This window comes from Leptosomus discolor, chromosome 1 (assembly GCF_034619465.1).
Source record: "Leptosomus discolor isolate bLepDis1 chromosome 1, bLepDis1.hap2, whole genome shotgun sequence".
NCBI classification, from domain to species: domain Eukaryota; kingdom Metazoa; phylum Chordata; class Aves; order Leptosomiformes; family Leptosomidae; genus Leptosomus; species Leptosomus discolor.
In genome coordinates, this window is record NC_141391.1 from 158177822 (window position 1) to 158195340 (window position 17519).

At 41.8% G+C, this 17519-nt stretch overlaps 1 protein-coding gene across 3 annotated transcripts in view; it reads left to right on the forward strand.

The window, feature by feature from the left end:
- Window positions 1-2239, forward strand: part of CHST11 (carbohydrate sulfotransferase 11) — a 173537-nt gene extending 171298 nt beyond the window's left edge. For all 3 annotated transcript variants that reach the window (XM_086468323.1, XM_086468327.1, XM_086468333.1), the window contains exon 3: window positions 1391-2239. In XM_086468323.1, the coding sequence (XP_086324449.1) occupies window positions 1391-2239 (849 nt within the window). The remainder of the gene's footprint in view (window positions 1-1390) is intronic.
- The last annotated feature ends 15280 nt before the right edge of the window (window positions 2240-17519 follow it).

Below are 17519 nucleotides of genomic sequence, written 5' to 3' on the forward strand. Positions count from 1 at the left end.
TGACCCATGACTGCAGGAACTGGAGGTTCAGTATGAAACCCCAAGCTAGTGCAAAACCATTTGCCAAGGGTATTGTACTGGTGATGGGGAAGACCCCTGTAACCAAAGGCACCCTCATAGCAGGTGTATACAACCTACATTGCCTCAACTGCTTCATTGCAGCATCCTGTGATTCATGTTAACCTGACTAGAAGGTATCAGATAAACACTTTTGAAAGACTCGGCATACAAGAAGGGATCTCAGATCTCCTTGCCTATCAAATAGGAAGGTCAGTACTTGCCTTAATACTTGGCTTTGAGGCTAAGCTAATTATTGAGCGTAAGGCTCTTTGAAATCCATAGGTAAGTGGTGTTAAGGAAATGTAAATAACATTACCAAAACTTTTCCCCTGTTGCTTTGGTACAATTTATTCAGAATGTGTAAAAAGGCATTTATAACAGTGGCAGTAGGGCTGCACAGCAAAACACCGTGCCATGCAGGGACAGCTCAGGTGGCTCTGAATAACCAAACATAACAGCCCTGTATCATCATGATCCTTGGCTTGGGCTAATATTCCCCGTTTCCCAGAGGAGTTCATTACCTGCCTTAGTGGAAGCTCTCGCTGTTGTCACTGGACTGGGCGGGAGGTGGCTGGTGGCGAGAGAGTGGCCTTGTCTGTGCTGCTGCCATGTGGGTCTCCCCAAGACAGATTACGATCTCTGTGTGTTAGAAGGCCATGCACTCTTTCCTTCTCTGACAATACGGCTTTAGCAGAGAGGCAAATTTATAGTTAATATTCTCCCTGCTCCTCAGGAAATCCCATCTGGGTGAATGTTCCCCTTGGGGAGCAGCAGGAATCTCCATGGGCTTCATTTCTTCCGTCAAGTTCATAGCCAAGAAACAAGCCGCGATTATTAAATTCTCTAGCATAAAAGACATCAACAACTAGAGCACACACATTTTCATTTTGACAAATTTTCCAAGTCCGGTGTCTTCCTACCCTATCCCAGCAGCAACAAGTCGGTCAGGGTCCAGCACTGCTGTAGCTGTGAGATGGACTGCAGAGCGGTGGGGATATCTGTTTTGCAGGATTAAGAAAAGCAGTGACGGCATCTCAGGATGAGGATGCTGTGAATACACTTAGCACCAGGCTGCGTGAGCGCTTGTGTTCCTTTGTGTTGGCTTCAAAGCAAAGCCCCGGACGCTTTGTGAACAGCATTTAAGCAGCACGTATCCAGAAGTTTGGAGACAAAGAGTTTATCTTCTAGCATAGGAACAATTTTACTCAGCCACATAATGAACTGTTCTGTACAGGCAGTAATCTACTTGTCTGTGAATTTGTATAGTAAGCAAAAAGGCAGTAAGAGTTTCCCAGCTGCTTGACTTATGGTGCCTGTGCTTTCTTTGCAGTTGTCCAACACAGCAATTCTTCATCAGATTAGACGAGACCAAGTGACAGACACGTGCCGAGCAAACAGCGTATCTAGCAGGAAGCGCCGCGTGCTGACACCCAATGATCTCAAACATCTAGTTGTGGATGAGGATCATGAAATGATCTATTGCTATGTTCCCAAAGTGGCCTGCACAAACTGGAAGAGGGTCATGATGGTTTTGACGGGAAGAGGCAAGTACAGCGATCCAATGGAAATCCCAGCCAATGAAGCCCATGTGTCTTCAAACCTGAAGACCCTCAACCAGTACAGCATCCCAGAGATCAACCACCGCTTGAAAAACTACATGAAGTTCCTCTTTGTTCGCGAGCCTTTCGAGAGACTGGTGTCAGCCTACAGGAACAAGTTCACCCAGAAGTACAACACTTCCTTCCACAAACGGTACGGCACCAAAATTGTGAGGCGCCAGAGGAAAAACGCGACCCAGGAAGCTCTGCGTAAAGGCGATGACGTGAAATTTGAAGAGTTTGTGGCATATCTCATCGACCCACATACCCAAAGAGAAGAGCCCTTCAATGAGCACTGGCAGACTGTGTACTCCCTCTGCCACCCTTGCCACATCCACTACGACCTCATAGGAAAATATGAAACGCTCGAAGAGGATTCAAATTATATTCTCCAGCTGGCAGGAGTAGGCAACTACCTGAAGTTCCCCACCTATGCAAAGTCTACGAGAACTACTGACGAAATGACCACAGAGTTCTTCCAGAACATCAGCTCCGAGCACCAAACGCAGCTGTATGAAGTCTACAAACTTGATTTTTTAATGTTCAATTACTCAGTGCCAAGCTACCTGAAATTGGAATGACGGATGGGTTGGGGGGAGAGAGGGGAGAGAAAGCCTGATTTATTTAAGATTTTTATTTGTCATAATAAATATGGAGAATGGGTTATTTTGTAAATTAATATTTTCTTTTTTTTGAATGATGCTGCGAGCAGCACAGTCAAAATTATTTAAATCAACTGTAAGAAAGGACAGCTCTCTTTGCAGGGTAACAGGATTGTGACGATCTAGTTGTAGAAATGAATAATACTGCTACACTGTTAAAAAAAAGTTGTGTTCTGGTGAATTTCATTGATCTTGCATTCCTCCAATTCTAATTAATATTATTTATACTTATTTAAGATGTGGTCTCTTGGTAAGTGTCATTTCAGCAGCAGAGATGAGGTAACATTTGGACAAAAGGAGTCTGGTTTTGTGCTTTCCTCAGTTGAGCGTGTCTATGAGTAATAATATTCTTCCATCGCTGTTGATGCAGGTAAATACAGGAATCGTTCTTGATACCACACGCTTTGAGAAGAGTGGTGGAAATAATTTCTTCAGAAGGTGGTATTGCACTCAAGCATACTAAAAAGAAATCTTTCTAGCTTTCAAAAGTAAAAGTAAAACAGGTTTTGATAGATTCATGATATCTAAAACCCATGACTGAAAGAAATGTGAATGTATTCCTTGGGAAGAGAAACCATGAACTTTTTGTAAGTCTGGAATCAATGAGGAGTTTATCAAGAATATGACCAATCCAATTGTCTCTTAATTTGAAGCCTGCCAGCCCAAACGAATGCAAATTTGCATGTGGTCCATCTGAAAAAAATCAGCATTATGAAAGTGACTGTAGAGATTTTTAAATGCCCAAAGCAATTGGGATTGACTTAATTTATATCCAAGATGGGGCTGGAGGGAGCTCTGTCCTCTGCAAGTCATGCCTCCCTACCAGATCTTGAGATGGACAGCTAATATTGGCCCAAAAGACACTGGTCCTGATACGTTGCTATAAAGGATGTGGGCATGTAATTTAAAAAGTCAGAAAGTCATCTTCATGTTGATCTCTAAGCATGCAAGGCAATAAAAAGGTCTCATCTTCCTACACGTTGGTTTCATGACTCTTTCCTAGGGGGATCAGGGAGTCTTCTTTTTTTTAGTTGATGCCTAAATACCATTGACAGAGATGTTTCTAATTTCCAGTAGGTTACTATTTCATATGTCAGCTCTAGTGTGAGACCATGACCTTTTTACTTAAGGTGAATGTCTCAGTAGCGGTTGTTTTGTATGTAACAGCCTGTTGGGATGGCAGGTTGTACCAGGCGTAGCATACCGAGCAATTGCTTTGGGCAAGCAAGTAGTAATCTATAAATAATGAAAAATGAGTGTGGATCTATTAGCAAGCTCAGTGGGCAGAAGAACAGGCTTCTCCAAGTGTTTGCTTTAATTTGATGCAGGAGAAGTGTATGGCCAAGCGGGCCGCAGGCGTCTGCCTGGGGAATGGTCTGTGGCCACCCCAAGCTGTCCTGTCCTGGGGCTGCAGCGCTGGCAGCCAGCTGATGGGCAGAAGGAGGCAGAGGCTTCAATCGAGGCACTTGTGGGAACCTAAAATCTGTTTAAATTTGATTGATGGTTGAAATGGGGTTTTAACTTGCCTGCGTCAATCTTACCATCAAACCAAACCCTTCCAAAAATTAGTGAAGATGTAAATAAACTCAGCTGAAGGCAGGGCTGTTTTGGCAGTGTCAGAGCCAGATCCTGAAAATGTCATATTGTACTGTAGCTGATAATATCCGCTGAATTGCATTAGTCTCCAGGACATATATGTGGTTAAACAAGAAAAATCGGTTCCATCTTATTTTATAAAAATAAGTCTCTGAATAAATCTCAGCGAAGACGAAATTAACATAACAAACAGCAGCTGAAGTCCTTTCACAATTGGATTTTGTCTTAGTCAGGATTTGGGTCATTATTTTTTTTATCATACCCTACAAATAAATCTTTCATCCATTCTGGAACAGCCACAGTTTTCATAACGCAGGTCCTATTTATAACCCGGAGCGCTGCCCCAAAACTGGCTAGTGAAGAGCTGGCTGGCTGCGCCTGACAGCTCCGAATTCCTGAGCGGTTGCTGATCGCTGGCTCGTGTTTTACTTGAAAGCAGTTTTGTCTCATTTAGAGTATGAGGAGCCGTTGCAAGTGCCTATCACAGTGTGCCCTGGCTTTCTTTTCTTCATAGCTCAACGGTTATGTGTTTGTTAACAAAAAAAAAAAAAAAAAAAAATCTGTCTGAGGGTAGATTCTCCCCCTCTCCCTCCCCCCAATATTTTCCACAAGCTATTTGTGTGCTTGTTTGGTCTTGTATCCATCAGTGCTCAAATTTTGGTCCAATTTTCTCTTCAGTTAGCTGTTAATCCCTCCAACAGAATGTGATGTGAATTTTTCATTTAAGAAAAAAGTTGCTTCAGAAAGTAAATATTTTTAAAATGGGGTGTGCTTCCACCCTTTTTTTTTTGTGCTTTTGTCTGGCATCACCACCTTTTTATCTGTTCTGAAATATTCTCTTTAGTTTCACTGCTTTGGAGACACAAAACCCTTATTTGACAGCTATAATAGAAGAGCTTTAGCTGAAAAACATGTTCTGGAGATCTGAGGGGTGAGTGCTGCTGGGGCCATGATTTTTAGCAGCAGCTTTGGGTTTGATTACCCAAATTCTGCCTCCCCGCAGAGGGCTGCCCTGTGGGCAGATGCTCAGCACTGAGATGGCTTTTATGTGGACTTAAGTGGGTACTTGAATGGGCCGTAGTTCTGTGTGTAAAATGAACAGCTGACATGCTGGATGATGACTGTGTCCTGAGTGGTGGGCACGAAGCCCTCACCAGGTCAGAGGAGGACCACAAATGCTAAGGAATAGCCTTTTTTTTGGTCTACCAGGTGTGTTGCTTTGACTGAGCCAAAAAAAAAATGTCTTTCCACTGCACCCTCACAGGAGGACGTTCAGGGTCGTTCCTCCTTTTCTCAGCAAACTGGTGGCCACCACCTGCGGTGTGGGTGCAGCCAGGGAACCGGGTTGGTTTTACCTCCACCTCTTCACTGGGTTTCCCAAACGGAGGAGAAGAGGGGCTGGTCTGCTCCAGAGCTCTGCCTCCCTCCCGGGTTCAATCCTGCTGTGGCCACAGCTCGTCCCAGGAGACAAACAAGCAAAACTGCAGCCACAGCAAAATGCAAAATACAGATGTGCCCATGGGGCTGCGAGGGCCACCCAGGGAGCTGCTCTTTTAGAAGGGTGTGCATTGGTTATGGTCAAGCAGTGGTGAGGGCAGAGATGACCCAGCGGGGAAGGTCCTGCTCCCCACCTCTGTCCCCAGTCCCCTCAAAGGAGCAGTGATCCCCATTTTTGAGGAGGCAGTGCCTCCCCATTATTTGGCAGGGCTGGCGCTGAGCCCAGCAGCATTGCAGCTCCTTGCCTGGTGCGATACACGCAGCCAGGGGTTCATTCCCTGCAGATGGCCCCAAGCACCTTAACCTGCGAGCCCAAGCTGGATTTGGCCCATCTGAACATGGTGGTGACTCTTGGGCGGTGGGAGGCCCCCCCCCCCCCAACCTGACTTGGTCCGTGCTTCGGCCTCTTCATAAACCATGTCCATTAACACAGGAACATGCAAACTGCCTGAACCATGCGCTGTGTAAGACAAGTGAAATAATTAATCCACAAGCAGAAGTGCTTTTAGAAGTAAGTTGACCCCAGATCTTTTAGGGTTTCACTGTAGTCTGCTGCACTTTTCAGGTACAAAAAGGGACTGTCCTTACTATTACTCTTGTTACAGAGAGTGTGATTTTCTTACATGCATGCACAATACAATGTGTACGAATAATTTAACATCGATGTGGGGTTGGATTTTTTTTTTTAACCTATTTGTATGCAGTAGAAGGCTTGTTGTAGAAAAGTATCTCCTCATACCTAAATATACTGTTAATAAAGAAAAAAAGCTAAATTATACATTGCCAACACAAGTGTGAACTGCTCATGAATCTTTCCTTAAAAAAGCCATTCAAGCCTGATTATTTTTCTAAGTAACTTCAATTAAATTGAAGAAAGAAAGTTCCTCTCTGTGTGCTTTTATTTCTGGCTCATGCTTTCAGGATTTTTCAGGGTGGGATTTTTGCCTGCATAGCTTTGCTTTCTCACAAGGGTTATTGTGGCAAGGGTGATTTGGAGTCAGTCAGATGGCATAAACTCCGTCTATCTGGTGAGCCACATGCCACATGCTTGCTGCTTCCTAGTTAGCCACGCCATCACCAGACTAAATAAGGCCAGATCCCTCAACATCTCCCTGTAGGCGATACGCTTTAGGTCGCTGAACATCTTGGTATTCCATCGCTGTAACCTCTCCAGCATCTGAACATCCCGCTTGAATTGGGGAGGGCCCCAAAACTGGATGCCGTATTCTGGGTGCAACACTGCCAGTGGCAAACAGACCAATTAGTCTGCCAGCCCCACTCCCCACAAGGCAAATGTTACTCACAATGAGAGCAGAGACAAACAGAAAATAGGAAATCTGTTGAGTAGGTGTCATATAGCACATGGTATGGCACTGGCTATCTTTGGAGCCCAAGCCTGTTTCCACCTCAACCTCCCCACCACCCTGCAGTCCCTAACTAATAGGCAGAACTGTGGCATGGCTTCCTGAAATCACAGCCTGCCTGTGCAGTGTTAAGACAACAACCTTCACATTTCAAAACATCGGTGATTTGTTTCCTCTACAAACTCAACCCGAGAGGGAGATAATTAAGAAGGTCTTGAGAAGGACTTGATCTAAGTGAGCGATTATCCTGGCTCCAGCCACTGTGCTGATTGCTCTGTCTCTCTCTCGGCAGCTTGGCAGGGCGTGGATTACACACGCTTCAAAGTGATGCACTCTTGTTCTGTCAGTACACGGGTCTAAGCAAGCTGCTATGCTGCCATGAGAGAGTCCATCACCTTCGATAAAAATCTGCATTCACAAAGATGAAGTGTGGTGTCACACAGAAACGAGGGCCAGGAGAAATGCTCTGGCTGCGTGGGGGCAGGTGGGGCAGGGCAGGCCAGGGGACTGAGCCCCAGCAAGTGGGGACCAGCAGCTGCAGAGCTCAGCCACAGAGGGGGTGAGCTGTGGGACTTCAGAAAATTGAAATCACATGCACACAAAACAGAAACTTCTATTTTCGGGGTAAGAAATGGCCTCTCTGCACAGCTCTTAGGTGCACAGCTTTTGGGTGATTTCCTTCGTTGCTTGTAAGGTAGCGGAGAAGAGCCTGATCCCCGATACCACCATATAGACTGACAAAATTGGATTTGCTCCACTGGAAGGAAGCATGAGGCTTTGTCTTTATGGCAAGCCTCAGTTTTCCATTAAATAATGACAAATTTACAAAATCCCTTCCCATTGGTACCCAGCATACAGCTTCTGCCCCGCAGCTGCCCCCCCAGTAGGGACCGCCCGCTGCTGCTGTACGACAGGAGAGCTGGTGGCAGCAGGGCTGTGCGCTGCACCCCCGGGCACTGGGAAGAGGAGCGTGGAGCACTCGGGGATGCGACAAAGTGGCAGGATCCTGCACAGCTGAAGTGCCCTCTCACCCAGGCAAGTGACAAGATCATGCAAGTATGTCCAGTGGAGAGCGTGCAAAGTTTGAAGAAAGCCTGTTCCTGTGGTCAGAACGTGCTCTCTGTGCAGGCACGAGCTCTGCCAACACTTCCCAGCCTTTGTCTGGATGAAAATACATTTAATTTAATTCTACCATGATTACAAAAAATTTTTTTTAAATCTGGGAAACTGGAAAGAAGAGAGAAAAAAAATTAAACAAATGCAGCCAGCAGCAGAGTAGAAACCAGAACATATGCTTCCCAACCAGCAGTGCTGTGCTTTTCTCACTAGCTGTGTTGCACGTCATCGCATACAAGAATCCTGATGCCACACAAAACCAGCTTGCTTTTCCAGTTGCACTCACAACTTTGCCAAAAGTTGAAACTTTTGAAAAATTAGAGCCTCGTTTTAGTCATTGATGCACTAAAGGACAACACGCCCCAGATTGCGTGCAAACGAGGTTTTTTAAAAAAATCTGTGTTAAAAGAGAAAAATCAACTTCATTTTCCCTGTTTGCATGATGAACTGCAGACCTTTTCCCCAGTTACATGAAATGTCACTGTACTGGTGTGCTCAAGCCTCTGGACTGTGAGATTCAACTCACTGTCAGTAAATGGCTTCTGCTGGCTAAGTCAGAGGCATTTAGGAATGAATGTTGTCACCTCTTCATGAAGGGAAAAAAAATATAGAAAATATATTCACTCACACATTGTTAAAAAATACGTTTTGCCAATATTTTAAGAATGTTAGTGACTTGGACATTGAAATTGATTCCTCTGACCCTATTTTTTGGGTAAATGCAGACCGGAGATAACTTTTCTTTAGGTGTTTAGTGGTATACGTCCTATCACTGTGCAACAAATGGACAGATTATGTTTGAAAATAAGACACAGCATTTCAAGTAAAATTTTGTGGGTTTGAAAATCTCATTTCAGTCAGAGTTTTTAATTAAAAAACAAACAACCAGCAAAGCTGTTTTCCTCAGTAAAAGAAAAATCAATCCAAAGTTTATGCCCCCATTTTTGTTTTGTTACTGATACTTAAAGCTGTCAGGGTAACATACAGCTGAATAATAACAGTTAAGCCATTAGGCTTTGGCTTATTCTAAAAACTAGAATTATACTGTGGCAATTCATGACTTTTTAGCTAGCAAGAGGCCTCTGTGCTCTCAGCAGTTCTTTGCAGCCCTACATCAAGTCAAAACCTGCAACCCACAACAGGCCTCAATTTCCTGGAGTAAAAGCTTCTGCAAGAACAGCGTTTGGGCATTGCCTAAGCCTTTCTTAGGCTCAATTTAGTTGGACTTATCTTAGCAGGTAATTATTCTAGCTAAAGCAGGTTTTATGTCCAAAGTAGAGGCTTTGGTTTCTTTTTAAAAGCTATTGTTTGCTCCATTAATGCAATCAATCACTGCATGTAGGTTTTTTTACTATTTTTTGAACTTGAAAGAGATGGATGTAAGAAAGAAGGTCAAATCGGAGTGAGCAGCCGTGTTATGGAGAGGCAAGCAATATTTGTAGGTGTGTCCGGGTAAATGCTGAGACACTCATACAAGAAAACAAAAATATTTTTCCCTCCTGGAATTATAGCTATGCATGATTTATTAAGAAATTTGCCTTCGGTTATATGGAAAGACATAACCATTCAGCTATTCTGCATTAATTTTACAATGTACTTAGCTATTTTATCATAAAATGTTAGTGCTGTGTGTGCAATATGATTTTACGTACAATATGTGTCATTCCTACAGCAGATGCTTTTAAAGCCTCCCTTTTTCACTCAGGAAAATTTCAAACATTAAATCCACTGTTATTTTTTTTACAAAAAAAAACCCTTAAAGTCAACAGCACAAGGATGAGAAGGAGGCACAGCTAAGTGCAATTCAGGTGAGAAATTAAGTCTATATAACTATGGAAAAGGAATGCAAGATGGGAGGAAATTTAAGACGGAAAGCTTGAGTTTGGGGAGTCTCCCTGTGAGATAACTGAGAATTAAATTAGAGGAAAAAAATTTAGAACACAGTGAGGTGAGTAATCTTGCTTTGCTTATTGTAGTCCATTTCAGGTTACCTGGCAAATGTTTGCCAGGGCTATTGGAAGCTGATTAGAAACTATAAATGACTCACATGTAATGCTAATGAGTATTTCCAGGCTGGGAAATGCAGCCAGAGGAGAGTACCAAGGCTCCATCCCAGTTCCTAAGCAAGGAGTTACACACTTAGTTTGCAGTGTCTGGATTCCAGTCTTATTTTTCACGAGTGTAAAGATGAAAAGTATTCAGGTGAACATTTCTGAAATAATTAACTGGTTTCAGGTTTAAGACATTTTGTGCTTGGCTTTGAATGGCAGAGGCTCCATCTAAAGCCCTTACTAACTGTGTGAGTTCTGTACCTTAAACCAGGATAAGGCTGTGCTCAGCCTTTTGCTTCTCGGTGCTCTCATAGTTGCTGTGACAGGTCTTCCTGTTAACTCCTCCTTTACTGCTAAATTACCATGCAAAGTGAGCTTTTGAGGTGTGCAGAGATTTCCAGCTGGAGACAGAGATGATAGCTTTCCCTCTAGCAGGACGTTTCAGTAGATGTATTCAACCAGGTGTGCTCCTGCTGCCAAGCGAAATAACATGCTCATTTTTTCCTTTGATCAAATAAAAAGCCTTAGGATAATTAGCTGGAAGAGATGATGGTGATAGCTAATGATTTCCTTCTGCATCAGAGATCTTACTGATGTGATCTAGATATACGTCATGATAGACGTGAACTGAATGCAGCTGCATGCTGCACTGATGCCCCCCCACCCCCACCCCTTTTCAGAGCCTGTCAGACAGTGGAGAAGCATCCTAAACGTGGGCATCCTACCCCCCCCCCCCCATCACTCACAGTGGTTCATGTCTACCAAGTCACCATCAGTCTGCCATACAGAGCGAACATAGCTTCTTGTATTTTTTGGCCTGAACTTGAAAATTTTATATAAAGACAATTAAATTTGTTGTGGGTTGTTGACTAAGGATGCTCCATCCCTGGCAGTGTTCAAGGCCAGGCTGGATGGGTCTTTGAGCAACTTGGTCTAGTGGGAGGTGTCCCTTCCCATGGCAGGGGAGTTGGAACTGGATGATCTTTGAGGTCCCTTCCAACCCAAACCGTTCTATGATTACAGGCCATATTTCTCATTTCACATGAGGAATTAAATTGGTGGCCACGCTATAACAAAGTTGGCTCTGCTCTAAGGCCATTGGCACCCCTCCGTAGCCCTGAGGCAAGCACACAGACCCGCTCCTAACTCCACGAGCAATTCAGGGCTGGTTACTAACCTCGCACAGCTGCATTCGACACCTCGGCCCTCCAGCTTCTGATCCTGAGGGCTTGTGTTGGAAAAGGAACTCCAGATTATCTAGGGGCTTTCGGAGGCTGCCTGCAAACAGGAGACAGCTGCCCTCAGAGCGTACAGAGGATGCATGGATCTTGCCTAATTCAGAGAGCTGTAAGCCATATCTTCCTAAAAGCAGGAGAAATAGAGAAAAAAAAAAAAAAACAAAACTCCTTCTCTTATGTGTGGCAGGAGCTTTCTATGTAGGTATCACCAGAACCAAATGGATTACAAGACTTTTTTCTTATCTAGCAGGAGACTTGACCATGAACTTATGTGAGGAATACACACAACTATGACATGGACAAAGTAGCAGGGTATATCTGCAGATATACTAAGGCTCTGAAAAAAATCAGATAACTAAAAATGAGCTTATGCTGAACACTCCAATGCCATAATATGCCAGAAAACTGGATGCAAAGTTGTTAGATTTGAATGAGAATCTACAATCAGAAAGGCTGAACAGTGATTAGTTTTGTCTCACGAATACATGTTGTGAGAGGCTTCCTATGGTATTAGGACATTCTTCTGCGTCTTGTAATGAATGCTAAGAATCTTCAGGTTTGTTTCTCTTAGTGCCAGTCTGAAAGCTATACATATTCCAGAGGTACGTATGCATTAATCAGTGCTTTAAGTGCAGCTTCTGTATCTATTAAACATTTATGTAACGCAATAATCTCAAGTTGGCAGGATTTTAAAATATTTACAGGTCTTAATAAATGTTTAAAATGCAATTTTTGTGGCAAACAGCAGAACTGGACTTCCTTTGAACTGATGGACATTTCTACATTTTCCTGTGTCTCTAGTAAGACATGAAAATACGGAGATTGCAGAGGTATCTGCAAGTTCCCATCCCATATGAAGTCAACAAGATAAAGGAGAACCTAAGCAGATGGTTGAGACATCTTGCATGGGACAGAGCAAAAGCCCATGGAGCCGAGGGTGGGGGCAGGTAGCTCAATAAATACCTTTCAGTGGGTTAGAGGACTGTTGCACAGACCGTTTTGCTTTCCCAATTTTCTGCCAAGTCTTACCATGTACCAGCAACACAGCAGGTGTCTTGGTGACGGCTCTTCCAGCTACAGAGCTGTCTGAGGTGAAGAACCCCGCACAGCCAGTACTGCATGTTCAGCACAGTGCCAATCCTACATAGTGACATAGTCTGTTTAATGCCAAGACTAAATAGTCAGGCTTTGCTCAAAGAAAGGGATTTAGTTCTCTCTAAGGGGCGGACGTAGTCATAGCTCATGTCAGTCTCATGCACAGAGCACATAACCAGACGTGGTATCTAACAGAGCCGGGTTTCATGCTCTTTGGCATGGTAACCTCAGAGCGCTTTTAAAAAGTCTTTAAAAAAATGAATCGTCTTTCTAGTGTGGGAATACAGCAAAGGCTAGCTGGAAATGAAACCTAGGAATGAGCGTGTCTTTGTGTATCTGAATTTGCAGCATTTTAGAGCTTTCATTTTGCACAAATGACATGCAGGTTTTGTGAAGTTTTTTCTCAAAGGCCTTAACGTCTTCTGTTAGAGAGAGGGACCACAGTTTCCATACGTACGTGACAGACTTACCCTACGGTACCTAGCGGCCTTAGTGGATTGGCTCTAAAGAAGCAGCAATGGCAATCTTGAAGCAGTAAGATGAAATGAATGAAGCAGAGAGGAGGAATCAACCAGTCTTTGTGTATTAGATAAATACAGAGCTTGCTTACATCTCCAAATCATCTACGCCTTTGTCCACAAATTCAGATGACCTGGGTACCTGAGCTGATCTCAACCTTGACGAGCTAACTTCTATTTTGGAAATGCTCCAAACTCCAGAGATACTCTTCTGTTTTCAGTGAAAGTTACCATCCATCTCCCCAGAAGTAGAATTAATCAGACATGTCTAAACTCTCCCATGTAATGAGTAAAAATCAGTTCAGTCTTCAAAACAATTGAGGTGAAGCATGTTCTAATGTTACTCCAGAATCTTGGATACTCTAAGAGAATAAAATAATTGGTTGTGTCAGCACAGAGAAAAACACCAGCTTCAAAAACAAACAGGAAAAAAAGGGCTTTGGGTGATCTAAATCTATGAGGATTCGTAGGAAAGTAGTGGATGATTGCTTCCCAAGTATAAAACAAGTACTATTGCTCATAATTTTTGGAAAACCATTTAGAATATCAAATTTATTAAAACGCTGTTCTACTGTAGACAGGACACGGCAACAACTTCATTAATCAAAACCAGGACCTGACAGAAAAAATTAGTAAACTGACAAAGTGCTTTTTAAATCCTGTTCACAGTAAAACTCAGAATGTAAATCTGAGAACTTAGAGCTATTAAATCTCAAAGAACTACTCAGAAGTCAATTATTCCCAAAGATGTCTACCATAGAATTCATTCAGGACCCTATTTCACTTGCAAAAAGCAGATTTAAAATTGTTCGGGGAAAGTACTTCCTTGACCTCTCAAGACTTTTAGCAACTCTTGAAGAGGAAACAATCACCCAAAAGAGCAAGCTGAAGAATGCTAAGGAAAGGAAGAAGCAAATTTCAAGTACAGTTTGCACTGAGAAATGAAAGCATATGTAGGGCATATGATGAACTGTCCTGCATGTTCAATAAACACCTGCAGGACTTGAAATCAAATTAAATGTTTAGCTGTAGAGAAAGTAAAGCCCATCCAGCCCTGCCAACGCTGAATGACTAAGGGGTACACTGCTGCTCCTGGGTACCCACCCAGACTATGGCAATCTTGTATATTTACTAAACGTGTTGGTTCTTTTAGCTTTAATCGTGAATTATTCATGTTTTGTTAATACTAGACTCCCTAGAGTATCCATACACAGCATGCAGGATGATCAAATTTTCAGTGAATTTAACAGAAAGACTTTATCAGAATGAGGCCTTAATGACAAAACACAACTCTTCACTAGTTCTTCCTCCCCACCTTTATATACCGAAAGCTGATTTTTTGAGTACATATGGGAAAATGATAATCCAAAAGATAACTGAACAACAGACTGACTTGATTAGGAATGGATTAGAGAACACAATTAAAACAATGTATTGTATCACAGAAAACCTAGCCAAAAATAAAAGCACAATCCTACTAAGAGACTTCACATCGCTTCCAGTACCTTCGTTACTGTTTTTGATCATCATTTTACTCTTTTTTTAAGTAGGTTATAATTCAATTACCATTTTCTACTGCCATTTTCTGCACCTCTAAAGAGACTATCTCCTTTGCAATAGCAATTTTACCATTATAATAATAATAAGGAATTTCAAACACTTCATTTCACAGAGTGCTTATAGTACTGTTTCCCAATGTGTATTCTGGGTTATTCCTGGATTTAAGAGAGCTTTTCGTGATGCTCAGAAGTGAAGTGAAACAGCAAATCCATTAAAAAGATGATAGGTCTTATTTTGAGTCCTGATTCTGCAAACTGTTCTGCATTTATAAAGCCTTAATCCTCATGCTGTTTTAATCTTTGTATGAGAAAAGTCTAATTTAGTTGGCAAATTGTAAAAAGTGAAATTAATTTGCTGCTTGCCAGTTTCTCATCAGCATTCTAAAAGCCCCAGTGAAATTAATATAATAAACATGGGAACGGAAAAGGATTTTGCAAATTTAAACATCACAGATTAAGGCAAGATGTACAGTGATGTTATAAAACTCAAAATATTGATCTAAATACATTGAAAGAAGAATCCTCCCCTATATCAAACAGCATAATAAAGCTGTGAAACTATCCTGGCCATGATTAAAAATAAGCTGGAGCCATTCAGTAGCTCACTAGAATGCAAAGATCATTTCCAAGTGTTAGGCAGAAAAAAGAAAATAAAACACCTATGGTCCGAAATGCTTCCAACTCCAAATTTTAAAGCTGCATTTAGTTGTAGCTTAACAAATGAGATTGTCCCCTTTCATGCATGCTCATAGAACAATTGAGATGGTCACAAAATCCTTCAGAATGGCGACTGATACACGTTGCAAATAACCTGCCCCTGCTTCTATTTACCCTGGAGATATTTCTGAAGTAGAGAAAAAAAAAGAGTAGTCAGTAAGAACGGCCAAACAAGAGCACTCCAACAGTTACTCAGCATCAGGTTACAGATAGTAACTCGTAAAGGCAAAGCAACTGCAGCTCCTGGCTGGTCTAGAATGAAAATGGTACAAGAAGTTGCAGGAGGAGCTTTAAGATGACCTGCAGCTTAAATGAGGTGAATGAGCCCATATGAGCAAGAGTCAAATAAAGAAAATGCTACATGCCGACACAAAAGCAAACAGATGTGAATCAGCCCTAGCCCTAATTACGCTAGAAATTACAAAGGAAGGTTTGAGTGAATCTTCAGCAGGTGGAGGGGAGGAAAACGCTTAATGAATTTTAATACGAAGAGCGATCATTTTATCTGGAATATTATAAAATATGTCTGCTTTGATAACAAAAGACAGAACAACATCTCAGGGTGCCCCCTTAAATTGTACGCTTTGAGCAGCACAAAAAGCACACAATTTGTCTCTAATAGAACTTTTGGTAACATTTCTTACCTACACATGCAGTGAAGTAATTGACTGTTACTGGGATGTGTTTAAATAATCAAGTTGGTGGAATACTGTGGAGAGGTTGACTTGACTAGAGTTAAGACTGGTTTAGGGAATATAGCTTTTGAGTAGATGATAGATTCTGTGGTATTCCAGTACTCTTTTTTGCCTTCTCCCATATTGTCCTTATGGCTGGAATAATATTCCCCTGAAACTCGGTGGTAAAAGCTTTTTACCTTTGTAACACTAGGTAGCAGAGTTAGCAAACCCTGTAAGTTTTTAAAATGCCCCTTCCACATAGGAATCAAACCCCTTTCCACATCACAGATTATTTACTCCTTGCTCTGCCTGGTGTCAAGGTTTCTCTGTTTTAGCAACATCAGACTTTTTCCCCACTCAAACTCCTCTTTAACCATGTCTTAGTGAGAACACTCTTCTCCCCGCCACCCCCCCACCCCCCCCCCCCCCCCCATTCCCCAAAGTATTTATTTTTCTACCTCTTCCCCAAGTTCCAACATGAGTTACATTTTCATTCCCTTCCCAAAAAACAAGTTTGGCTGTGCCTTTTTGTTCTTTTCTCCAAATAACTTGCTTCTGTTTGCTCCTGCATCTCACAATGAATGCTGTGTGAAAGTTTGTACCTCTTTCTTTCCCACGATATGGATTTTGTCCTCTCAGCCGTGAAATGAACTTTCCCCCTCTTGAAGCACCACAAATTTTCCCATTACACTTTTCCATCACTTATTGTTTCCATGCCCAGATTATTCCAGTCTGTCAACATATTTCCCTTTTTCAAATGTCACTAAATTTGTCCCGTTTAACATTTCTTCCCCAATTCCACAATCTGATCACTCACCCATTTGTCAGCAGACTGGACGTGCAGTTGTTGCTTATTTACTGGGAAAATATTTAACACACTAAGGATACTGTCATGACTAAATACTACAATGCCCTCATGCATCAGATAAGCACAGATTACAAGCATCTCAAGAAATGTTAATTTTTAAGAAGCTTGCAATTAATTTTAAAAAGACCTTAAAGTCCAGTAACTCTAATGAGCAAAGTGCTTGAAATGGCAGCTTAGTTGACTCAGATGGCCGTTCTACCAGAATAAAAACATTTGCATCTACATCTGTACCGAAAATAAATAACCATTATTGAAAAAAGAATTTAAAAATGAGTTGCATCTAGTCCATTTGAAACAATTTAATAGGAGTATTTCCCGCAATGCTACATACAAGAAACTATTTTAAATAACATTAATACAAACTAAGAAAAGTCAGAGAACCTGGAGTTAGAAAGATTTCATCTTTCTCTCACATAATAAAAGACATAGTACATATGATTCAGTCAAACAACTACATTATCATAAACGTAAGAAACTGTTTAAATCAAAGCGTTTAAATGGGGGAGCTAAAAGTCAGGCATCTAAATCCATGTGTAGGCACTGAATAGCTGGTTTAATTTTCAGAATTGCAAACACTTTCAACTTCCACAGAGTTTAAGGTGACCAACACCTATAGAAGTCCCATTAACACTTACTTACCCACATAATTTAATTCATCTGAGTAGGTCCATCAAATTAAAAGGGAGGATTTATATGCATAAATCACATGACTAATGTTTACAGGATTACAACATATGCTGATATATGGATTTAGTTGTCTAATTTAAGACTTCAAAATTTTAAACTTTCAACCACAACATTTAAAATGAGTTGTTTATTTAATTATGCATTTAGGATGTAGGCTATAGGCTTTAAAAACATACGCTGTGAGGAGTTCCCACTACATTTTAAAACAGAGCAATT